Source organism: Ptychodera flava, chromosome 18 (genome assembly GCF_041260155.1).
Source record: "Ptychodera flava strain L36383 chromosome 18, AS_Pfla_20210202, whole genome shotgun sequence".
Taxonomy (NCBI): Eukaryota; Metazoa; Hemichordata; class Enteropneusta; family Ptychoderidae; genus Ptychodera; species Ptychodera flava.
Genome location: NC_091945.1, coordinates 16,393,457 through 16,420,748, shown reverse-complemented (window position 1 = coordinate 16,420,748; position 27,292 = coordinate 16,393,457). Strand labels below are relative to the sequence as shown.

Below are 27,292 nucleotides of genomic sequence, written 5' to 3'. Positions count from 1 at the left end.
ATATCCGTCTCTCAAGTGCATTCTACTTTTACACTGTTTACCCAGCGGCATCGTTGTTTTATCGTGGTTGTTGAAACCAAAACATAAATATATTTCTCTAAAGTTCAGCTCAAGAGCTAGTTCCAGAGTCTTATTCAGATAGTTTCCGTGATATTCGACTGGTAACTCTTCATACAGAATTAATACACTGAGAAATCCAAGTTTTTCCCAACACATCTTTAAATACTTTATTTGTAATACTATACAGTGGAAGAAAGGATAATGATAAAAGAGAAAACTGTACATGAAAATACTACTCAAAGTTGAAAAGTCTATAGAAATTGTAAATGACATTTACAAGTGACCAATATAAATATGATGAATGTTTACCATTTTTACAAAAGGAAATGATTTTATAACATTTGGTTTCATCAGTTGTAAGTTTCAAATATATTCTTGTGGTACCTGGTTACAGTCTCGGAGATAGAATAGCTGACGAATGTACTGGCAATGAAGAAAACCCACTTATTGATAGAAAAGTTTGCATAGTTTTGGCAAAGTATGGGATAGCAAGCCGGAAGAAAACGGAGATAAAAATGGGTACAGTCAGACTGTGACCGTGAGTCATTGGCATCAGCAAGAACAGTTATTGCATGTCTTGTGAGTATACATACAGAGTATTGTGGTCAAATCACAGCTTAATGAGGAGATGAATACGGCAAGGCTACGGCACCGGTTTTCAAAGTATTCAGAGTGCTTGGGCTAGCTGTACAACACTGAGGTGAAGCCTGCCAATCACTCCTTAAAAATTATACAATACCTTTGAGATCTCTGATATTTAAGTCTCAAAAATCACACATGGAAACAATCACCAATTAAGATTTCAATAATGACCAAGTTCAATGTTGCAGAATGCCAAGAGTTTTCTCTTAATATTTTGATGTTTTCAATGACAAAAAACATGCTTCTGTGTTGTAGAATGGGCATTACCTGGTCATTTAATGCGCTATTTGGTTTGCCATCTCCCATGATGCCGTACATACTTGCAAGAAAAATGATTGGTGTATTATGAAATGATATAGACAAGGACAGCTAGCACAGATGAGGCTTTGAAGATGCTGAAGAACATATCATAAGTATGATGATGATGATGAAAATTATGCACCTGACCAAAAGGACATTTTTCAGCAGGGTTCAAAATCTATCCACACTTATACTTAGGTATGGCAACACTGCAAACCATGTGGAAAAAGTCTATCATTGTCTGTGGTTTTAAAGATATAACTGCATGGTTTTACTGAATGTGGCGACTTTGTGCCGTCCCAACATTGGACAAGACACCGTTTCCCAAGTGTCCTTGGACAACATCCAGCAAACATGACAGCAAGATTTGGCAATGTATTTTCAAGAGTGGAATACGGCCTACCGGTTCGTTAAAATTAAGCCCCTTGATGTTTCATAATCACATCAACATGGCATGCAGATTTCCCTTTTCCACTATGCAAGCAAACAGAAAAACCGTTACGTTGAATAGAAAAATGGGCAAGTGTAAAGACCAGTGGACACAGAAAAATGTTTTGCACTATTCTATAGTCGGGAATGAAGCATGTTTCTGTGTCTGTACGGCAGCTCTTTAGTTTCTATCAAAACGTTGGTGTCTACTGGATTCTCTCTTGCAAAATACGAGTACAGAAGATTTAATGTTACTGATCACCAAATGATTAATATAACAAAACTTAAAGAATGGCCAAACTATGTATTGACAAACAGAATAAACACTTCCTATGCTAGTACACAATATGCAGTCAAATCTGACTGAAACGACTCATAAAATGGTAACTTGTGAAAACACTTTATGGTAAATGTGAAAAAAACAACTTGTAAAACAATTTAAGAAAGACTGGTTTATCTAAAGGTGAAAAATTACGTCAAATGGAATGATAGTGATGAAAAATAGGAAAACTGTAAAAATATACAGCACTTATATTCTGTCGAGCAAGATCTTGGCTAAAGTACAACTAAATAACTAGATACTGGTAACTGACAAAAAAATTGGAAAAGAGCCTGGTGTCTAGTTTGGTGCTTGTCAGAGCGACTTCTTTAAAATATTGTACGGTTAAGTGTTTAAAATACTGGTAATGTACACTTATGTATATTTGGGCAGCTACTTTTTACTTGAAAAAGAAACAAATTGAAATTTGTACCATGGGTCTATTAATATATCTGTCCACACACTCTATTACTGGTATAATATGCACAATCATATTCATATGAAGGTCATCAGTGCTTCCAACTTGACAGAGAAACAATACAGAATTTTGACAAAACCGTTGCTACAGTGACAAATATGTTTCAAACAAAAAATAAGCCCTGTCATGTTTTTGTGTATGATTCAAGTTTTCACCCTGCCTGATATTTTGCACTGCTGCAGGATGCGGAGTTTTCGAGGTCCAAAATACAATTTCCCAGGTATCATCGATTTTACAATATATTATTTTATACAGCATTTCACATATCATATCAATGATATCATGACTGGTCATCTTGTCTTTTTTTGAAAATGGGGTGGTTTATTAATTACCGAGGACTTTCCAGTAGGTATTAAAAATCCAAGGAAGCATACGGACCCTGAACGCTATTATGGAACATCATTGTACTGCAAAGTGAAGTCAACCCCATGTCATGGTATTCTGAGGTGCAGTCCAAAAAAGTATTATTGTCACAACAGAAATATTGATATTGTGGTGCATGACATTATAAACTTTGAAGTAAGCATGGAAAGAGGGGCGACAATGGAAAATCACTATAAGTGAAGAGAAAGCTGTGTTTCTAATCAAACAAAATGTTCTTTCAATGGCAAGATTTTATATTAATTGTGCTAATGTAATAGTAGGATTAATGCTCTGTTGTGTGTTTTATATTATGTAGCATAATATACTCTTGCTCCCTGTTCCTCCAAATTCCCTTTACACAGATTTGCAATCACCATTGGTAACAATGGGTTTGAGCCAAACCATGGTGGTGAATAGGGTAAGTCATTTAGGCGACGTGAAGACTTTTACCAAGGATGGATCAGATTTAATTTAATTCCAGACATCTGGGACAAAAACACTGCAGCAGCCAAAATTCCATAGTGGGGACATAAGAGATCACAATGACCCCCAGTAGTGGACAGATAACATGACCAAGCATGTCAATTATGACCCAACCAGAAGGCGGTGGATTGGTAGGGAACTAGGCAAAAAGCCATCAATAAACATTTCATTAAGGGCTGCAGCAAATTATTCATGCATTTGTGAGGCTAGAATGCAGTGGCAAATTTTGCTTAACTGTAGAAATAGGGGGTATTCAACAGCATTTTTTGGGCTTCACTTTTACGATTCCGTGTAGTAATACTACCCCTTCATCTAATTATTCTAAGTGTTGGTACAAAACCCAATTACTGTAATAAATGTGTGAATTTGTTCTGAAACCACTCACTCTCACCCCTCCCCCAATCTGTTTTCAGCAACTTCAAGGATATGTGAATCAAAATGCCCTTGAAATTGATCACTCTTTTTTTTTTCTGATGAGCTAAAAACAATCTCTGATTGGTCAACGGTTTCTATATGACTGATGTTGACTGTGACTTGCTGTCCAATAGGATAGTTGTCCCTCCATACTTGAGGCACTGGTACCTTCGCAGGAGAACCACCGCCACGATGACGCCGAACACCACCAAGACAGCAACAACCACTCCCACTGCGATGGATGCTGTGATTATAAGAAGTCAATTTTAGCAGATGGTGGTGATTAATTACATCTTGCATTTGCAGTTGAATCTCTCATTAGGATTTAATTTTTTAGCATGACGGGGTACAGACTACATGCTTTAACCTGTTCACCCCTATTTCCTGTAAAAAAGGTCCATACTCACCATTGATAACAATGGGTTTGGACCAAACCATGGTGGTGAAAGGGTTAAAGACCAGATGGAACACTTATTGGTATGGTCAAAGTAAAAGATACATTGTAGACAAATTTTGCGCTCTAAATCTTCGCAGTAATGAAAGGAATGATCCACCCCATTATAACGTACTTCATGACATATGTATAAGGCAAAAAAAAATACATTGTGCTGTTCTGATAACATGGTTTCCAAAAATAAGGTAGGTAGGTCGGCAGTTTTTTTTTTCCAAAATATTTTTATTTTTAAATACGCATTTTTCAGGGGTTCAGTGCGGTCAAACACTGGCCACAACATTTCCAGAAAAATGTATCATACAGAAAAAAAACATAAAAGACATCCTCGTTCAAGCAAAAATCAAATGCTAAGTAATGAACGCATGATTTTATGGGGTTTTTTCTTTTTTTTACTTCCTTGTTTACGTAGCTTTAAAAAGTTTAGGGTCTGCTGGTAAAAATAGGGTAGGTCAGGTTCTCGGAACAGCACAATATTTTTTTGTTCAGCCTAACTATTGAGCAAAGTTAAAAATGAATATCATATTTGAATGTTATGATATCAATACATAATCACACTCATTTTCATAACGTTAAGTACAAGAGGGTAAAATCTTTCATCTTTATATGCAAGACACTTACTGGTATGAGGTGAGGAATCACCACTTTGTCCATGGAACTTGTCCGGTTTACCACCAGATGGTTTGGATGGACTTACTGGTTTATCAGTACCTGTTATAAAAAATAGAGTACTGCATAAATATCAAACATGTGATTGTTTTAGATAAAATATACTGTAAAGTTTCATTATATTTTAAGAATATGAGTGAGACAGCCGTTTAGAGAAGTTCAACATACACAGGCTGGGGACAATTACCTTTGCCAGGTATTGGGGGCGCTGCTGTCTTGATCGGTTTACCACCAGATGGTTTGGATGGACTTACTGGTTTATCAGTACCTGTTATAAAATACAGTACTGCATAAATATCAAACATGTTGTTTTAGATAAAATATTCTGTAAAGTTTCATTATATTTTAAGAATATGAGTGAGACAGCCATTTAGAGAAGTTCAACATACAGAGGCTGGGGACAATTACCTTTGCCAGGTATTGGGGGCGCTGCTGTCCTGATTGGTGGTGGTGGTGGTCTTGTTGATCCATCACATGTTGGTAGTGGAATGTCTTCATCTTGTACCAGTGGTAGCTTGGGCATTATGACAATGTCTCCCGGCTGATTCTTGCCAAATAATAGATACATACTCAAGATGAGGTCGTGCTCTTCTTTGATCATGTCTACCTGCATGTAGATCTGAACTCTTTCCAAAAGAGGAACATTTACACTCAGGCCTGTAAATCAGAAGAGAAAATCCTCTTTAACTCTGTTATGATGAAACAAATTGTCACAACAGTATCCAGCAATTGAGTGATTAGTTTGATTTCGAAAAGCCAAATAAAATATACTAGCTGTGTCAGGCTGGGAAATCAGTCTTGATTCTTGCTGTCTCTTGGCTATCATTGTTACAGAATATCAACATGACTGATCATGGCATGTCAGGTCATGAGATCATGAAAATACTCAATCTTTTACAGTTTCCTTTGGATGTACACATATTTTCAAAGTGACTGAGAGTTTGAGTGGCATTCAATAGTCATCCCTAAATTTACATCCTATTTACAGCCTATGTGGCTGAAAAGTCAAATTGCTCGAGTATAATAAAGGTTCTCCCTGATACAATTTTAGAATTGATGAACCAAAGGCAAAAGAAACAGATAATGGGGCTCTAACCATTTGAGTGCTGTAATTTTGCCCGCCAAAATTTTAGTGCAACATTTTTCAACTTTTATTATTTTTTCTCTAAGTTTTCTGACAATTTTGAACCAAATGGACATCACATTTCATTTGCTAAAGGTTTTTATCAAAATTTGGCAAAAAGACTGAAAAATATTGACTAGGGTATATTTTATAAGGGTAAAAAAAATTGACTTTGGCATTCAAAGGGTTAATTACCTTTCAAGTCCATAAATTTGTAATTTTACAATGTTTGTGTAAATAAGTATGATCCCTTACCATCAATGGGCACGGTTTCTCCATGGGTGAAAGTTTTCTGCCAGTCGAGGTTTTGAGACTTGCTTCTCAGAGCAATGATGAGCTCTATGGGGTCTTGGCAATGATGCAAGCCAATGTAGGCTTCATAGTCATCACCCTGCACATTTTTGAAATATTGTTGAGAAAATATTGATCAAAATAATGAAAAAGATAAGTCAAGCTTCATAGCCAATTGTCGCCGTTTTGCAACGTGATGTAATGATATCACCAAGATTTAAAAGTAAAATTCATTTCCAATTTAGCATATTCTTCCTCTGAAATTTTAATTTAAGTACAGGAATTGCAATGAAGTTTCAACATACAGCATGGTAGGCATGCATAACTGTAAGGCCCCATATAGATCTTGCTAATAAAGTTGTGTTGATATTGACATCATTTGACCTGTATGATTTGACATCTGCCGTCTTGTGAACTCTGACCTCCTATCTAAACATTATGTAAAACTGGATAACACTCCTGGACGTATCAATTAGTTTGTTGATCACTGTGATCATTGTGCCAAATGGTTCATTGAGGTTGTTTAATTTGGATTGTTGAATTGTCATAGAGACAAGACTTTCACCATGGTCAGCCTAATCTCCACACAATTTATAAAATTCATGTAACATACATGGCATATAGAAAACATTGCTAATTGACATCTGAATTTGCTGCGGAGGTGGCCAGGGTAATATAGGTATCAAAACTGAAAGTTTTGAAACTTTGGCTCACAGAAACCTTAAAGCCCATGTAATGCTAACTTTTGATGATAATTTCACCATTTTCATTTTGAATGTGAACCATAATTCCTCGTTCTTTCCCGAAAGAATGTTGATATACACAGTATCCACCTTGACAACTCAGCCCCTGTGGTTGTAAACTGCATTGTTATTGTTGAAAACTGACTTCTGGTCAGACAAGAATTCAAATGTAAACAATAACCATGCATTTTATAAGAAGTTATAATTGATTTATGAAATAAAAATAATGAAAAAATCACCAAAAGTTAGCATTACTGGGGCTTTAAATATGCGTTTCATACTAAATAAGAATGTCAGAAGTTACCATGTTAAGATTTCCTAATGTCTGAAATTCAAAATGGCCACTATCTTGTGTTAACTCTATGGCCAGAAATATTTGATTTTCACAAAAACAACACATCAAACTAATTTTGACTATCTTTGTAGCAATGTATTGAAAAACCTTGAAGAGTGTAAAAATCTTTTCTGGGGGTATTCTATGATAAACTGGTGCTATTTCCTGTAGAAAGAGCAAAATCAAGACCAATGAATATTCACCATTGATAATGAACCACTATCTGTTATTTCCATGCCCATATAATGCTCATTTACATGCTCATTTACATCTAATTTACATGCTCATTTACATTTGCATACTTCTGGCGAATGAAGACATTTACTCAGGGAATTCAAGTGTAAAGATGGTTTCTGACTTACATTATAAAGTGCAGTACAATTAATTCCTGTACAGTTGTCATTTCGAGTACATGTTGCGATGTGTTGATCTGGCTGAGGTGCGGTCAGCTGTCTGATCATATCATCCAAGGCTTTACATTCAGCATGAGGGGCAGGTGTAGGGTAGGTGGGGAGGCGTGGTGGGGGACGTGGCGGCAGGGTGGCAGAGGGCTCTGAATCTGTAAAGCAAAGCAATTCACTTTCAAGATATAATATCATTTAAAATTCTCAGACCATGTACTATTTAGCATTAAAAACTACCTACTGTTGATTGGCCAATCAGAGTGCTCAATTCAGGGTGTTTTATTTACTCGTAAAGCCTTGGTCACCAAATTCCAGAAACGAATGACAGCGCCGTAGTAAAGTACTGTCCAATCAAAAGTGAACATGTCATATTATGTAGACATCTGGTACGTTTTAATATTCAAATTTGGTAACACAGCGGAAACCAGCTGCAACACAAAATCTGCTGTGCCCTAGGGCATTTATAGGATGTTCCATTACATTGGAAGGCTATTTCACAAATAAAAGTTTTAATTCATATCCTAAACATGTTACATTGACAAAGGGGACGGTTGACGTAAACACATTGAAAACGAAAATATATCAGTTAGGGGCGATAGTTTTTAAGTCGGATAAAACCCTCGTACTCGGGCTCTTCTGGTATATAAAGTCCAGCCCTACGATAAAATGTCTCGGCCTGCGGCCTCGACATTTTATCGTTGGGTTGGACTTTATATACCAGAAGAGCCCTCGTACTCGGGCTTTATCCTATACTTATGACCAATGGCTGACCCAGTTTTTACCTTTAAAAATTTTTTCAAATTCGCGAAGATTTTCTATCCTTGTTATTGACCTTGTTCTTTTCAATCAATTAAGATAGTTTCTGCATTGAAATGAAAACTTTTACTCAAAAACTTTCATAAACAAACTTTAAACCATTCTTTCTCAATCAGAACAAAAATTGGGCGTCAGTGTGCAACATTTGGTACCAGAGAAACAAATTACACAATATTTACTGATATTTAAGATTTAAATTGGCTGCCATCCATCAGTTCTGTCGATTGGAGAAAATAAAACTCTCATCTAAAAAACTACGCTGCTGGAAACTTCAAAATGAGCTCCTGCAAGTAGAGGCTCAACATAGTAATGTAAAAGTTTAACCCTTTGAGCGCTGTAATTTTCTCCCGCCAAAATTTTAGTGCAAACTTTTACAAATTTTTATGAATTTGTTTGATATTTTTTTTAATTTTTGGCTGCAGTTTTTTCTCAAAATTTTGGCAAAAATCTGAGAAAAATTGACTGGGGTTTATTTTATAAAGGGGTCAAAAATAGACTTTGGCGCTCAAAGGGTTAAGAGTCTGAATATCTGCCCCAAGGCGCATTGTACTTTAAAGACAATGAATAAATTAACTGTGACCAATGTATGAAAATGAATAGCTCTCTGTTTTAACAAATATTGTAAATATATACCACATTTAAAATTAAGTAACAGTTTTCCAAAAGTGGAGATGTTCAAGAACCTTCACCTTCACTATGTCCTAACATTTGTGCTGAATTAATGTTATAAAAGAAAATATTGTAAATTATGTTGACGGTGTAACAAAACGCACAGTATACTTACGGCAAGGTGGCACAGGTATCAGCGAATTATCCAGAATTTCCACTCTGGCAGAGTCCGGACACACCAACCCAATAATCATCGTACTTGCACAACCTTGATATGTGAGCTGATGTGACAAAACACAAATGAATCTGTTTAAACAGTGATGATCTCTTGTGGTTACACAGTCAGGCTATTTCCAAAGACACTGGGAAAACGATGGCTGTATGATTGAGGTAGAATGCGCCTCAGGGACAGATATTCGGACTCTCAAACAATTCTTTTCTGATCTACCACTTGTTGAGGTTCATTTTAAAGCTCTTGGTGTAAGAAAACCTCTCACCATCATACTGTAGTAATCTTTCAAAAATCAAAAAGGTTATTTTTCTCCATATAGTTAGCACAATGATGGCGGCCATTTTGAATTTCAAATATCCGATATCTTAGGTGATTGTTTCTCTAGGGCCAAAATTTGCATGGTGACCCCCTGATTTTCATTCTTGATTTTGACAGAGAATGGTTGAAATATTCCTTTAGGAAAGTTTGAGCAAGAGTTTAAATCTTTCACTTTTGAGGCGCATATTACCTTAAGCATTGAAACATAACCACAGCACTGAGTATACACACGGCAAGCAGATGGAGTTCCTTGGTACTACTCAAGGACCACTGAAATTAGTGTGGATTGCCCATCAAGGCCCTTCAATACAACTGGTGACTGAAAACATACTGTTATATCAACTAAAGAATTTTTTTATTGAAAAATTGAAATCTTTTGCTCATGTCTGATGAAATTTTAAAAGCATGCACCACATCAACTATGATACTGTAACACTGATTGTTACAAAAGGATTTTTGGAAAAACGTATTTGGCATAATTTCAATATCAAACCTACAAATACTTTATTATTACCGCAACTTACTGAAGTCAGCATGTAGCCATCTTTGGGAGGTTCCATTTGCATGTCCAGTTTAACAAGGACAGGCATTCCATTCCACATATAATCAATATCTTGACAGAAATAATAAATCATAAATAAATAAAATCAGTAATTGTCATAAAAGAATAAAACAATAAATTATAGCTATGATTAATAATGGTAAATCCATGATCTGTGCATGCAAGTGAACATCAGTGCCTACTGAGTTGGATAATCCCTGGTTTGATGTCTGGTCATTACTGAATTCCTAGTCCTGCCATCAGCTAACCAAACAGACAGGTATAATGCTTTTCACAGACACAGGAAAACTCTGTGATGTAGGCAGAGTAAAACTTTGTGTGAGCGACTGCAATAAGGTCCACTGTGTAGGTGTTGGTGAGTATATTAAACATTAATTTCAAAGGTTTAGAGAGGCAGAGTTTTTTTTAACATCTCACATCATTGCCATCGGTCGAGATGTTGTTCTGCGTTTGAAAGATGCAAGAAAAAAGAAAATGCTTGGCAGGATTTTGTTATACTCACTGTCAATTTCCACAACTTCACTGTGAATGAAAGTATGCTGCCATGGGAAGTCCTGATGACTGCTGTCTAATGTGATTGTAAGCGCCACTGGGTCATCACAATTGTCAATCTCCATAGACGTTGTCACGTTCACTCCCTGTAACAGAACAAATGGTATAAGGGATAGTGATGCCCCTAAATATTTTCCTTGGGGATATTTCCCAACTGTAAGTCAGCAGTCCTGATTATAATGTCTAAAAAGGGCATAGTAGGATTGACCAATCAGTGATCGCGTTGACCGGACCTTATGAATAATTAATTATTCTCTTTTGCCTAGCATTGACAGCTTGTTTCAAAGATTATAGTCTAAGTTTAACCCTCTGTTTTAAAGCATTCAGAAGCTTTGTAATCACCACTCACAAGTATAACAGTTGTAAAAACGAAGACAAAAATGCACGAGATTTACAATTTTTCTGATTTTGCTTGTCATCTATGGCACAAAGAAATTAAGCTGCGAACATGACAGCAAAGGTCCTCTGTTAGAACTATTGCAGATCACTGTAAACTACTGGTTCGAAAAGTAGCTTTTATCATTTTTTAGCTTTTTCTAAATAGCAATGGTCAACAGCATTTAGATATAGACTGATAACACTAATTTACAGGCTAATTTTCTCCTCGGCAGTGATTTGCACTAACTTGAGAATTCTTCTCCTTGCACACATCAAACATTATCAAAGTTCAACTTTATCACTACAGTAAACCAAACAGTATTTTTGACAAGTTGAAATGACAGCACTACCTACTGTGAGCTATATTCATACCGTACGGTACTTACACTGATGGCACCAACACAGCCTATCCCCATACAGGATTCATTCTTTGCACAATCAAAATCATCTTGGTATGGTAACTCTGACATTAATCTGTCCATGTGACCACACTGCTCCTTTTTCAGGTTTGGGTCTGTGAAATGTAAACCAATCATAACATTTTAACATACAATTTGTGACATTTTTGTTAGATTTGCAAAGATTACTATTAGTGAAATTATTAGTTTAGATACTAAAACTCTTTAACTGTGAATGATAAAACTTATCTGATATGTTATGCTCCCACTTTAGTCAAAACACTTCAAACACTGATTGAAATAAGTAAATGGAATCATAATTCTATGAACTGTTTCATTCACGCTTTAGACATTTTATGATTATCAAAACAACAAAAATTTTCATAAAATAAAACCAGTAAACCTATCAGCACAAAAAGTTTCTCTTCAAGGATATTATGGGTGTCAGCCAAAGTTCAGGCTTCAATCACAGACAATTGTCGTCTTCTACTTCAGTGTCTAACTGTACCCTTCAAAGAAGGCACACATTAAGAAGACTGCCCTCTACAGGTCAGCTCGCAATAATTGGCCATCACTTCATGCGTTGCCCTCCTAACTACCCACTTTCCCATGCACAGGTCCAGCTACGCCATGGAAAACAATACAGATGAAACCATAGCATTTGAGAAACGGAGAAGGCAAGACTCTTACATACAAGCAATTGTTGGAAAAAAACATTTCACTTTTTCAACAATGTATGATACAAAGATAGTCCTAGTAACCATTAAGTCAAGAAAAACACAACAATAACATTCATATAAGAGGGCATGCCAACTGTGTCAGACAGTCTACTGTCTTCAACAGGCTTTCAGCTTATTTACGTTGGTATTATATAGCTGTGAGTTCATATACGGTAGGTGATTCTCTTTGTATTTGCCTATATTCACAGCTCTTTGTTGTCCTTCTTTGTTACCCCAGCTTTTGTGTGATCTTGAAGAACACAAATACGTGAAGGAGCCATTTCATCATGTACTCAAAAATCATCTACCTTTATATCGTGTAGCTTCTGATTCAATTTTAGCAAATGAATTGTAGAACCCTAGACAAAGTCTCAGCATGATTACGGTGAATAGCTGGCCATATATATGCAGTGTGTACTAGTGTGCCTTTGCAAACTGGGGCAAAATGTCCATAGGTAAACTATACAGAAACTTGTCCCAAACTTTCTAGTGTATGAGAAATCCTTCTACCCTTTTTCAAAGGGCCAACTTTGCCACAGAGGAAAACAATATGGATAAACCAAAATTTGTGATGAATCAGTTGCAAGAACTTTGTATATACCTCCCTCTCGGGTGAATCTCACAAAACTGGAACATAAATGACTTTCACATTTATTACAGAATTTCTTGGACTTTCCTGTTAAATAAAAATTGACATAGTATCGAGATCACAAATGTATAAAACAAAGAGTGTTAACGCTGTGAAATGAGGTAGAATTGACTCCAAAAATGACTAGAAGAATTTGCTTACCAAGATGTGGTCCTTTGATACATGGAGGGGTAGGAACCCTGTGATCTTGCAATATTGGTCTTTCAAACATTATCAGATCCTCACTCATGCCTGCCTCTAGTTTGATCTGATAAAATAGAATCAAAGCCAATTTGACAGATTGGATGGAATTTATGCACTTATTCCTTTATACACAATAATGAATCAATAACTCAGTATTAGTAGTCTTCTATCCCAAGAAGTACGTTGCAATACAAAGAACTGATCTTGCAAACAATTCATTGCAAACAATATGCAAAGATATATATAGTTGACAAATGAATGAAATTCTTGACCAAAATTTTCAGTTGTGAACCAAATTATTGGATGTTAACATAACCAGAGTTGATAAGTTGGGCAGAGGATATTTCAATATGGGAGTTGAACAAGAAACTGTATTTTACAAACACTGAAAAGATGGAAAATACATCAAAAGTTATAGCTTATGAGGCCTGGGGCTGTAACCTTTTGAGTGCTCCACTTTTTCCCCCAACATTTATTGCAACACTTTCCAAAATATTATGTATTTTTCTGTAATTTCTTAAATAATTTTAGACCAAATGGAAATCACTTTTAATTGGCCTCAATTTTTGATGAAAATTTTGGAAAAATCTGGAAAAAAAATTGTCTGGGTTGTATATTTTGTAAAGGTGACAAAAAATTTACTTCAGTACTCAAAGGGTTAAACAGGCATGATTAAATACTATTTAAAGCATATGATTCCCAGAGTTACACTGCACAGTCAGTACCAGACAAAACACCTACATTGGTATTGTTCTGAATTACTGTGTGGGCTGGAAAACCTTCCCATGAAACACCACTTTTGACTACAAAACTTAATATTGTACTGCATATTGAACTCAAATACAACCAGCGACACTTAATTACTGACTCCAACATTTTTACACTATACTATAGTGCTGTGTTTTTTAGAGTCAGTAGCATACTGTTATATCAGACAGTTGTGGTTATGTGTTCAGAATGGAAGGCAAGTGTTAACAGTAAAAACCTACCCCAATAATCAGCCCATCGTCGACTCTCTCAAAATCTGTTGCTATGTACACATGCATGAAATTTGCCAGCTCACTCAGCCCAGGGATTTCTGAGAAATCTGTTGAGGAACATACATACTCTCAATATCACAAGTCAGTAATAGTTTGCTATCTGTACTCCTAAGGATCACAAGTCAACAATGTTCAGATATCATATCATTGATCAACATTGTAATCTACCAAAGCTGTTGCCAATCCTTTATAATCAACCAATTCACACTCATATTCAGCAGTTTGCATGATGATGGCTTTTGGTGTTTTGTTTCAACATTTTATCTTGTCCTTTGAATATATACCTGACAAAAAAACTATTCAGCTTCACAAACCAAAGCTTTCTTATCTAATGATTTTTCCTCATCAAACAATCTGTAACATTTTTCTGCAAACTCAGAGAAAATTTCTTGATTTCAAGGGTTCCAAGCAGTTGTCATTCAAGGACCATTATCCTGCCACGTCAATGGTATTCAGTAAAGTATATAATTGCTAGCCAGCTGAAGTGATCGACACACACCATATTTGTGTAGGTGAATTTTGAGGGGGTTAAAACTGCCCCCTTAAACCGTGAGGGCTTAATTGAAGTCTATTTCTTACAACTGCTAGCACACATTCAATAATCATTTGTAAGATTTTGGCAATGCTGAAATATTCTCAAGCAATGATATGTAAAAATTTGCAACATACCCATGATTTCAAATTTTTCACCGTGGGTGACTGTTTTTTGGAAGTCGTACGTCCCATCAGAGGTGTACATTCTGAAATCCATGCTTGGTGGGGTGCGGCAATGATGGATGTCTAGAGTCACGTAGGTTGTCTGAGACTGAAAGAGGAAAGGCGAAGGGACAAACCATTATTGAAGAGACTGCTTCTATGGAGTATATATGTATCTTTTAAAAGTCAAGTACACAGATTTGAGATATCTTCAGAGAATCTCATTGTACAGTGCCTGTAGCAAACACTCTTTTCATAGCTCCAGTGCAGTGCAGTGGCCCTCTCCTTCTATCCTTGATCCTCAACCATAGTATAGCCCAGTTCAGCCAGCTGGCCTGACTTGGAAAGTTCTACCATTCACGTACCGGTATAAATGGCCTAATTTAACTCCACTGTTAAACAGTTGAGGGCACGTCTACTTTATGTAAAAATCAAAAATTGTTTGATAAAGAACCAAGCAACTGTGAGTAGAATTTGTGAATCAGTTATTTGACTTTCTGTTCAGAAACCGCGGACACATCTGGTTATCAGATTACTGTGAGGTATGAGGGTGTTGCAATGCAGAGAAAAATGTATGCACTCTTTACTGATAAACAGAATGACTACATATAATGGTTTTGAGGGACTACATGAGAAATGTTATTCATTTTCATGTGGCTGTGTATTTTCCTACTTATTATTTTATTATATTTATCAACATATTTGTTTGCTTGTTTATAGTGATTTTTACAATATTGCAAACCAGCATTATTGTAGAGCACTGAACTATTATGGTACTGAGGGTACATATTATGGTTATTGTTAATACTGTGGTATACTTTATTATCACTTGGAATTTATTTTTCGCTATGGAATAAAATCCTCTAAAATAAAATTCAAGTGAAAATTTGAATTTTCTATACTTTGCATGTAATCAGACTAGATGGAGTGAAAATAAGATATATATCACAGTGAAACATTGAAAGTCTGTTTTCAGTTAAAATAAATTCCAGTGAAAATAAAATAGTCCACAGTATTCTGTATTACTGCCCAATGGTAGCTACCACGCAGGTCAAGGAGATACATACTGATATATTTAACATAAGATTACAATACCATGTACATGTATATCAAAATTAACATCCCTTCCTCTAACACAATATGAGGCAACATTATTTCTGTAATTGCACAGCTGCAGATGTTTAATGCCTAGTGCAATGTACAATATGTTATGACTCAGCTTCAGGGGATAGATTTTCAGAAATTGTTTATCTGTTGTCTTGATTGTTTAATTTATTGAACACTGAAGGCAAAGTGAAAAGATTTTGAAAGCTGTAGTATGTGACATTTGACAGTCTTAGGCCAAGAAAAATAAATAAGTTTGTTTCTCATCCTTGCGCGCATCAACTCAGACCCGCCGCGTCAACCTTTTTGTTTCTACTCATGAGGAAATATTAAAAATAAAAAAAAAATAAACGCAAAAATATGCGACGATAGTGCATAACACAGAGCTGTATAATGTGAGCAAAGTAACTGACACTAACATTCAATTCAGAACTGTACACATATGTCACTGTTACATTAAGCTGTCAAAACTGTGCATTGCTGCACTAAAAGTCAAACCACAGAACTGTTGCTATACAAAAATACTAAAGCAACGCTGCTGTGCATTTGTCTCTGCGTGCATTACTACGTCGTTTTCATGTTTTTATGAGTCCTTGTTGAAGCATTAAAAAACATTGAGAAGAAAAAAACCATGTCACCACATCATTTTTGCTATATGTCTAGGATGAGAAACAACCTTTTTATTTTTCTTGGCCTAATATTTCAAAGACATTGACTTTATCCCCTGGATTTAGGATTATTGATGTGTCAATCTGGAAATTAAGCAACTTTGTTGAGTAAGACAAAATACTATCAGTCTGTTGAGCTTCAAATGTTTCCTGGCATCAGAGTGTCATGTCTTCATTAGAAGACTAAGTTTAGTGTAGCCATTTCATAATTTTTCACAACAGGAACTCAGCCATTCATGGAATATCAAGACATTTTCCTGCATTGAGAGATCAGCGGAAAGGCTGTTACACGAGATAATGATACCAGTACATGCATTGGTGTAAAAAAGAATGATCTTATGAAAAAAGAGAAATGATCTGACAAACACCTGTTCATTAATTTTCAAATACCGATAATATGTACCATATATTGAATGAATACCACGGTAAAAAATTCAGTCACGAATTTATCTGGCTCCACAGGTAAACTATCTGTGATGACATTAATTTTGTTCAAAATTCTCCAGAAGGACGTGTTTACCTGATATGTCAAGGCGCAGGATAATCCGGTGCATTCCCGGGACCTGTTGCAAGAGAGTTGTACATCTTGCAGTGGTGATGCAACACTGTTGCTCATATCATCCAAAGCTTGACATTCCGGACCGTATGGTATGGCTGTACTACCTGTATAAACAAGATGTATGGTAATCTTGACATGAATCTTATACTTGCAATGATTGAAAAAAAAAATCTTGGCTCCAGCAGTGTTTTCTCCAGGTTTCTTTCACAAGGGGGGAATGTCGCCCCCTGATTGAAAATTTAGGGGGATGTGGTTCTGGTTGAGGGTGACTTTAATAAATTATGCAAATTTAAGTGAGGCAAATTGATATTTTTTTGCAGTGTTGGCATATTGAGGTTATACTGGCACGTATCAAATAAAAGAAGCTCCTCTTTTTTTCTCATCTAGTAAATGTTGAATAAATTAGAAGCCTACAAAAATCATTCACACTTCTTTCATTTCAGTTCAAACACAATTTTGCAATCTGGAGGCAATTTTAGTTATATGTCTTTCAGCTATATCACATGTCTTCTGTAGATATGAAGCTTGTACCACTTCATTCACAGTAGCTACATATAGTGGATTACATCAACTGTATGATCTTACATCATAGACTAGAAATCATAAAGTGGAATGCTAATTCATATAGCCACTGTTCGCGATCCCTGGGATTGCCTTTATTCTAGTCTGTAAGATGATTATGGAGGTGTGAAAGCCTTCTGTTTTCCATTGAAATTGTAATCTGGTGGGTAAATTTTCTGATGAGACAATCTGGTGCCAACACAGGCCTTTAAATACTCTGTGTAAACCATAATCTCAAACCTAATTGTACATAGGTGACATGGACGTGGCATGGATTGTCATTCTTTGAAGGGGATTTGGATTAGATAGGAGGAGTCGTGCAATCAGGCATCCTGGAGAAAACACTGCCAGTAAGCTAATCTGAAGGTGAAGTAAATACAACAGTATCGAAAGGGGATTTGTTTATTTTTATTCACCACAAAGGCATGCACTCTAAGAGAAGCACTGCTGTTATGTATAAAAGGTGCAACCCATAATCGTTCAGGTGTGATGACAACTTGCAGTCCAAGCATTTGTGACTTGACTTTGACGATATTTTCAGGGAGACATCTGAATAAGGTTGTCAGGAAGACAGGAAAGGATCACAATTTGATTGCTGCAAGTTTAGTCAACTCTTTTATTTCATAGCATTGGAGCAACCAGATTGTCGTGACTCGACATAGGCAGCTCCAAGATCTTTAATAGTATACATGGTATATCTCTCTCGAACAGTTTTGTCTTTAATTTTGCCAAAATAGGACTTCAATTTCATAATGTCCTCGTATAACAAGTGCTGGAGATTGGGGGCAACAATTCAATTGACAAAGACAGCCAAGGTTGGTATTATATTTAAGTAGTACCGGTATGCACCTTGAAAGTGAAAGACTTTAACTTTTGCTCAAACTTTCCTGAATGAAACTTTCAACCATTCTCTTCCCGAATCAACGATAAAAATCGGGGGTCACTCCACAAAGTTTGGAACTAGTGAAACAAATTACCCAACATTTTGCGATATTTGAAACTCAAAATGGCCACCATTCCTGTGTTAAATGTATAGGAGAAAAAAATGAAAAAATGATTTTCGAAAAACTATGCGATGAAAATTTTTCTTTCTCCAAGAGCTTTAAAATGAGCCCCCACAAGTGGAAGATCAGAAAAGAATTGTAGAAATTTGAGAGTCAGACTATCTGTCCCCCAAGGCACCTTGTACCTTAATGTGAAGAAGATTGGGCCGAGTTGTTCTTCAAGTGTATTGATGTATATACTTGAACTACTGCTGAGTGCGTACACTTAAAGTGCATATATCTATTTAGGAAATTGAGTGTTATATGGTAAGTTTCTTGGTGTATAGGCCCTACAGCACTAGTTGACTTGTCAATGTAACCAACAGGCATAGGATGGAACCAATAAACATAATCAAAAGAATGCCCTGTTGCTCTATTTCCATTGTAAGCTGTACCAGGTACGGTGTGGTACAAAAACCTTTATCTATCACCAGGGTACTCTTAATTTTAAACACAACAACAAAACTACTCAGCCCTCACGTTTGACAGAAAAGTGCAGCATTCGGGTCAGTTGACATATTGATCTGTACAGTTATATATCACAGGTTGAATATGTCCGGTGTGTCGAAGTAAGCGTACTTAAATACAGCTATAAATCTAAGCTTTATTTAGAGGTTACAATCCGCAAGTGAGGGTATTTGGTTGCAGATATAAGACCTCTGGGGTGAAAATTAGCATATTTGGTGGCAAATAATCACAGAGCGAAGCAAGCGCACTGTTTACAACCTCATTATAATATGTTAAAGATAAAAACAAGTGGACAATGTCGTTCTTCAGGGCTTAAGTTGGAACAAGGGTTCAGGAGCACCCAGCCTCACACAAACTCTGAAAAGAATGTTTCAGAACACGCGCGTGCACATTCCGTAAAGAAATACTGTAAAGCAAGGCATCGGTGTTGCGATCACACATCGAACTGAAGAACTTTACCTAAAAATTGCTTTAAAAAACTTTAAAAAATTATGTTGTTTTTACATAGCCGTCTCCGCTTACACAATCTCTTCATTTGTGGGTTCATTGAGTTGCACTGGACTAAAATTTAACGATCAAAATCAATCTCAAGTGGCCATGGTCGAACAAGTGTACGGCTTGACTCAAGCCGTACACTTGTTCGACATTATGGTGCATTGAGTGCTCAAGCTGGTATTCGAAATTTGCGCGAGCACAGAAATATTACACGGCGCACAGGTCTTCTTGTTGAGGATATAAACTCCGGCTCCAGCCAATCAGATTGCCGGATTCCAGCAAAGCATAGTATAATCTGCTTTCTGACTTTACTCAAAATTTACTGCCACCACAGAACTTTGAAAGAGGTACTGGGGGGCAATCCTCCTGTTGATACAGAAATTTTTTTAAAGCTTTGCTCATACTTTCCACAAGGGGAAACTTTAGTGAAACCATTCTTTCATTTAAATCATGAATAAAAACAGGGGTCACTTTCATAAATAACAGAGTTGTTTTCTTAGTTATTTCCAACTTTCCCGCAATGCAAGTGCAAACAGTGAAGTTGGCATGTTAATTAGCTCCTCTCATATCCTTTCTTTGAACTGCACCAGATGTTTTGCTTTCATTTTGTTACACAATATAATTACGCAACCAAACTAGTATTAGAATCTTGATATTTACCATGAGATCAAAGAAAACTGATTCTCTAGTAAAAGAAGAAGTGGTTGTTCCTTTTTTTCCTTTTTTCCAATATCCTACAAATACATTCTATTATTAATTGTTATTTGCAATATAATACTTTGAGAAACTGCGAGTTCCATAAACTGTAAATAGCGTGTCTACAGTGCTGGAGATATTTATTGTTTGGTAGTTGACATTTACTTTCTATAGTCTGCTTGAAAATATCCTGAAATTACATAGCTGGTGAACTTTTTGTACTTGATGGAAAGTCAAAACAGGCTGAATGTCAACAGAATAGCATTTGTGCTAACATAAAGGATATTTTTCCGTGTGACTAAACTTCTAAAAATACAAGTGCTTGACTGGTTGACACTTCTTCGTGCACAGGTTGTTTGTATAGTCTTAAATGTTAGACTGTAATATTGGAGGAAACTATTGTACGTGATGGATTAACATGTGGCCAAATACTGAAGGCATATGTAAGCACTGGCTCTGTGTGTCATATGGTTACTGAGAAACATCAAAGTGCCAAAACAGCACAGGCGGATGCAGACAGGCTAAAATATGGATTGGTACTGAATAGATGTGGTATATGCATGCGTACGGCTTTTAGGACAGAATTTGAAACACTTTGGGTCATAAAACTATTTGCATGTTTCAAACTTACACACCTTAGCATTTTGAGAGCATATTGCACATCCCGCAAATTTCGGCAATGTCACCCCTTTTTGCCCTTTTCCTTGAGTTACACAACGAAAATAATATTGAAACTAGAACATTCTGAAAGTTTTGACAACCAACTTCACCTCCACATGCACTGCTGCAAGAAATGCTCTCTCTTTATTTCAGCCTTTTTCAATACCGTATATTTTCTAACACACACTCAGACACAAAAACTATTTTATGCCAAAACAATGGTATAATCACATCATGAATTATAAGAATCATCTGTGGCTCTGTTATATGGTTGTCTGAGTGTTCCAGACCTTGTTTCTAGTATGGGTCAGGGTTATCCAATCAATAGTCTATATGCAAATGTCAATGGCAAGACAGAATTGCCTAACCTTGACCACTGATTTCATCTGAAGGTCCTAAAACACAATTGGATCAATTCTTTGTTTGTTATTTGACCTACTGTATCTTTACATGCAGTGACCAAAAACTAGCTACCTCAATACCTATATAATGCATGCCTGTGTGTACACTCTGGAAAAAATTAACAAAGGGTGAAGAAAACTTCAAAACATCACAAAGAAAAACTTGTAAAACTCTACCAATAGGTTGTGGGCAGAGGGACGGTGGTTAAAGCAATCTTCTCAACACAAATGACAGACTAGGCTGATGACAGAACTGAGCTCTGCCTGGGGTTACAGATCTAAACATTGCCCACCTGGATTTTTTATTATATGGGACATCAATATGACAATGAACTCCAAGTCAAGGTTACACTTGTTTACCAGAATAATACAATAGTTTATAGGCAAGGGATTGAAAACAATACACTAGAGGTTAATCATTGTGAGAAAACTCCTTTCAACCTTGCCCTCAGAATTGGCTGTGAGGTAGAGTATGTTTCCCACAACTTATTACAAAGGCAGGACCACTGAAAAAATAGGATCTCACACTGTAATCAATAAATTTGCCATGACTGATCTCAAAAGGCAAAACAGAAGATTGATATGAAAAGGCTGATCTCAAAAGGAAAATTGAAAATATGAAGACTTGTCATTTCAGTGTTTCTTGAAAATTTGTAGTGTTGTGAAAGTGTTAATTTTGGAAGAGACAATGTCTGCTGTTGGTCGGCTGAGGAGGGAAAAGGCTCTGAACAGACAGGCCACAGACACAAGGCAAAGAAAACAAATGCCTTGTAGTAGAATTTGCACCACACGTAGCCTAGACTCTAAACAGAGTGTTTTGGTTCTTTTTGCCTTTGCCACATTGGAGTTTGGTGAAGGCAAAAAGAACTCTGAGGCTAAAACACTCCGTTTAGAGTCTAGGCTACATTGTACTACACCCCTCGGTGCAAACACTTTCTGTTGAGAGCCAGTATTGTCAATATGTTCAAATCTGTGTCATTGCTTGAAATGTATGACCTGAACAATCTATTATGGGCTGAGAAAAACATTAAGATGAAAGTTTTAGCCCTGGGCATTGTACCATTTGTCCTTCTCTATTGAAGAGTTCCAACAATTGTACTCGATTGGTACATTCATCATCACTGTCGAAATGTCGCAATATTTTGTGTTCATTTAAAATAGCTGATGGCAGTATCTTGAAACTGTTTTGCTGAAATTTTAGCAAGAGATGACCCATTTACTTGTTCTGAGGATTTGGCAAACTGTTAACCTGCCATATTGCGTATCTAACCTGCCATATTGCCTATCTACCTTTCCTTCACATATCCACTCTCTGTGTATGACCATAGACAGTAGAGAAACAGGAGTTTCTCTACCGTCTATGGTATGACATGATGTGCCATTTTGTGTACAGTAATAATTGTCGCTTGAAAGTATTTTAAACTGCATGAAGCTACCTAGGGTACACTATTGTACAGTCATGTTGCAATACTGGTTTTCCAAATTCTCATTAATTCTGATGCCATGTGATCAGTTGCATCTGCAACATCACTATTACTACAACACGCTCAGAGTGAAGGAAGTCAAAATTATGTTTACATGTAATTTTTTTATAAACTTACAAATCAAACTATCACCTTGCAAGTTCCACTCAATTTGAAATGTCACATCTGTTCAATGCCATAAGTTTCGAAGTAAGGCATTTATATATGTACAGATGACTCATTAGATAACATTATGATTATGATAATCACAATGGACCATGTCAAAAATATCCAGTTTCAGATCACGTTTCTCAAAAGGATTTTTAGCATGGTGCACTTGATGAATCTAATAGTGAGGTGGAATTTCACAAGCTTATATACCAGGTGCCATTTAATATTCAGCCCACTTTGTACAATATATCATATAAATATATCACATTAAAATTTTACAGACAGGTACTAATCCCAGGAACCGGATATATACAGACAAATATGTTCACTTATTGTTGATCTAAGGTATTAATTATTCAGGCCACTCAAAAGATTAAAATGTGACAAGAGTTTCAGAGCATACTTTTCCAAGTACATAACATTTGCTAAGATATTTTGTTCATAATTAACCCTTTTCCTGCCAAGTTCATATTTCACCATCAGGTCAGGTGCATTTTAACAAAGACTTGAAGATTTGAAGGTCTCTAAAGACAGAGATATTGTATTTTACAAAATTGCTATAACATACCAATATATGCCAAGTGGGTGAAAATACATATGGCTTTAGCTCAATACCACTTTTTACTGACTTGGCAGATGGGAAAGTGATACTGTCTGGCAGGTAAAGGGTTGAGGGTAGTCTCACCATTATAAATAATGTTCCTGATGGTTTTAAATATTGGTTGAGGATAATGAAGTATTTTTTCGAACAAAAATCTTAAATAAATGGCTGGAAAATCCTACTCATTTACGTCACTTGAGTTGGTTTATGTCACAGGTGCTTGGAGTGTTCAGTGTACAGTAACGTAAAAAGGGGTAGGTACCACACAGTTTTATCCTCTGGGACTTTAAAACCAATAAAATTTGACAAATTTCATTGTATAAGGCTAAATAGCCACCTGGCTCTATCATTTGATATGCCTGTCCCAGTGTAACACATGCTGATCATGATTTAGTTCCATTTTTCATCCCAAAATACACTGCTCTTGGTACATACATACCTTCGCAACAGCCGTGCAAAAATGGTTTTGAGCTATTAAACATTGTGACTGAATAAATCCTGGCAAATTCAAACTTAGGCATTATATAGCACAAGAGGTTTCAAAGTTCAACATTAAACGTCATATTCGTCATCTGGAGAGTATGATCATGTCATAACTTCAATAGCGCTGATTGCAATGACTTAATTTTTCTCTCATTAATATGCATAAATATTTGTCTGCATTTTCTGCAAGAATAATGAAAATAAAACCTGCCAGTGTTACAATGGGTACTAAAAGTCACATAATTTGTATGAATTATGGCTCAGACTACAAGCTGCAACAATAGCCTCGCATGCAGCAACAAAATTTGTCCGAATTTTAGGCAGCGTTGTCCGACGTCGCGCGCATGCAGCCATATTTAGTAACAAACCTGAAATCGCGATCAACGCTATTTGTGTCAGCGCATACCACAGATGACACTCAATGTGCCTGTGGGTTATATCTGTCTTGAGAGCAAATACAAACAATATTAATTGAAAAAAGGAGGGCTGTCAAAGATAACTGAGTAAAAAGGAATTCTGCACTCCTTATTGAAATTTGTGGTCAAACCCCAGAGGTGTTAATTTTTTATAGCTTCAAGCTGTACAAAACAAATTTTTTACATAATATATCAATTTCAAAAAATTTTTTGAGCCTAAGTTTTTGAAATTTCACTGAAAATTTTACACATTTTTCTACATATCATGATGGAAGGACTGTGACGTCATTTGGAATCAGCCTCTTATGTGTGGCAGTGATGCTATAGAGTAGATGGTGAGTAGAATTCACCTCAACAAAGACTGATAAAATTGTTTAATATTGCTACTCATAAATAACAGTTGTGAATTTCCACGGCAACGGTGCTGTTAACTTAGATCGGCAAGCTTCGATAAGTCGCATATGAAACCAATACATGACACGCAATACTCCAAAACAGAGCTTTTACTTGTATAACAAAACTGCGCAATAATGTTGTATGCATAACATTCGATCGGTACATATTGTTTCATCGAGGTCAGTTCCCTCCTGTGCTATCAAGGATACTGACGGCAGGGTGCAAATGTGAAAATTTGTAAAAGTGAGAATGTGTTTGTTTGGCATAACCCTGCTCTTATTGAATGGATCAATAGGCCGCAAAGCATATTGTTCCTGAACAACAACACAGCGAACACAGGGTGAACTCGCCACAGAATTTTGCAATGCCAGTCACCGTATCAAGATCACCACCACTAACAACGGCGGGCAGACGACTGTACACTGAGTGTGCGGTTCCCGGATTTTACAACCTCGGCAACACCGAGCACGTTTCTGATATTAAATAGGCGACTCACCGAATTCCGACTTCTTTAGGGTAAACTGGACAACAATGGCTTGTTCAAAATAACTTACTCGGCTATCGTTTTATCATGTATAACAATTAACATACCCGGCTATTGCGCTGTTCAAAATTTTAGCAGAGAAAGAAGGATCCAGTCGCGCAGCTCTCTGATCTTTGCATAGAACGAAACTCACCTGTCGTAAAAAAAGCTGCAAACAGGCACAAGTACAGAACTTCCATCTCTGTTGTGATAACACAAGTCGAAAACCCAGAAAATACTAAAAACCACGTCGACGATTAACCAAAAACTACGACATTTGGACGAAAGACTGAGCGCCTCCTGATATCTCTTTTGCGCTACGTCCCCAAACAAAAGTGAAATTGAATTGCGCCACCACACGACATGTTGTCGAAAGGCACAAAGTATGAATCAGTGAATATAGGGACTGGTTAGGGACGAACCATTAGATCTTGGGGGTGATCAAAAACAGAAAAAAAAATTCAAAGCAAAAAGTTTGGGAATAAATCTTCAGACTAGTTTGCAAAAAAAAAAATAAAACCAGAATGCAAATCTGTGAAAAAAATCTGCAAAATTCTTTAAAATCTTGAATTTTTTGAGATTATACCAGCAGGAAGCAACTATCTGTATCGAATATACCCCGAAAACCGAAGTTGGGGGTCATCTCATTTTTTCATGAATTTTGCATCTCTGATCACTTGAAAATTATAAAGTCAGTTTTCTGTGAGTTTCATGCATACAAAATTTAGAATGTACCAGGTATACCACTGAAACTACAGTATGGTGGTCAAGACAGAAATGTATATTTTGCTTTTTAAGATCTTGGTGTACGTCGTACAGATACAGGCCAAGTAAGAAAAAAGTCCAGTTGGCAAAAGCATTGAAACGTCAATGCCAGGCAATGATTTTGTTATTCCTTGAAATGAGGTAATGGCAAACACAAAGACAGGAAAGATATTCTGAGTATGGGAGGGAGGTTATTTTGATGATTACCATAGAAACAACAAGAATAATAAGAAAAGGACTCCCCACGTGCTTATCATATTTACCTGGCATGTATAAATCTAACTCTCTGCAGCTTCTCAGGAGATGTCATTTGAATCAAGTGAAATAGGCAGTTTTTGTCATGGCTTTTTATGGTTCGAACCATAAAAAGCCATGACAAAAACTGCCTATCAATAACTATCATTTTACTCATGAATACACACCTTTTTTGAAAACCTGACACAGGAAGGAAAATGTATCCCTTTTGTGTGTATCAATGAGAATGGAAAATATCTTTTCTTTCCCTAAGTAAAATATATATATCAATTTATTATGATGTATTATTACATGTTTGATTCTCATACAGAGATCGCAAAGAGAAAACACTAAAAGGATCGGGTCGTGCTTTGTATGTAATTTGCAGATTTCAAAATGACGAGTACATTTTGCAAAACAGCCTTTCAATTTGTAAACATTCAGATATCACATAGGATGTAACACCACAGGTGTGAGACACGTTGACAGTGTGTCTTGTGCCAAGGTCTTACAATTTCATTTCGTCACTGACAGTAGAAGCAAATATTTTGAAATATATTTGATCTTGCTTATGTTTTCAATAACTTCTGTCATTTGAGTTTTAGTTGTATTTATTTTTTTGGAGGAATCAAATTTACACAAAACAACTGGATATTTCTTTCTTTTAGCAAAATATACATTTCCATGGAGACTGAACAACTGAATTAACTCTGGAGAGTTGCAGAGCATTAGGCAACAGGCACTTTATTCTAAGATTTTAAAAAATCCCGATGACCTGAACATATATACAAGAGTATTCAAAATGATGCATTCCAATTTACCTTAAGCTGAGCAAATGAAAAATTGTGTATTTTAGATGCACTGAATTGAAAATAAATATTGTGTTTAACACAAATTTGTTTAAATCTTACCGGTAATAGGGTTTACAGG

At 36.2% G+C, this 27,292-nt stretch overlaps 1 protein-coding gene across 2 annotated transcripts; it reads right to left on the bottom strand.

Moving 5' to 3' along the window:
* Nucleotides 1–201: 201 nt before the first annotated feature.
* Nucleotides 202–25,711, bottom strand: LOC139116993 (uncharacterized). Of its 2 annotated transcripts, XM_070679785.1 has the most exons (15): nucleotides 25,518–25,711; nucleotides 16,948–17,090; nucleotides 14,629–14,764; nucleotides 13,909–14,006; nucleotides 12,878–12,983; nucleotides 11,357–11,484; nucleotides 10,543–10,678; nucleotides 10,003–10,091; nucleotides 9,104–9,209; nucleotides 7,462–7,658; nucleotides 5,987–6,122; nucleotides 5,017–5,265; nucleotides 4,796–4,876; nucleotides 4,561–4,650; nucleotides 202–3,732 (listed from the first exon to the last, which is right to left on the bottom strand). In XM_070679785.1, exons 1-15 carry the CDS (start codon nucleotides 25,561–25,563, stop codon nucleotides 3,584–3,586), a joined length of 1,890 nt encoding a protein of 629 aa, XP_070535886.1. In that variant the 5' UTR covers nucleotides 25,564–25,711; the 3' UTR covers nucleotides 202–3,583. The 2 variants fall into 2 exon arrangements, with proteins under 2 accessions (XP_070535886.1, XP_070535887.1); XM_070679786.1 differs by lacking the exon at nucleotides 4,796–4,876.
* Between the last annotated feature and the right edge of the window lie 1,581 nt (nucleotides 25,712–27,292).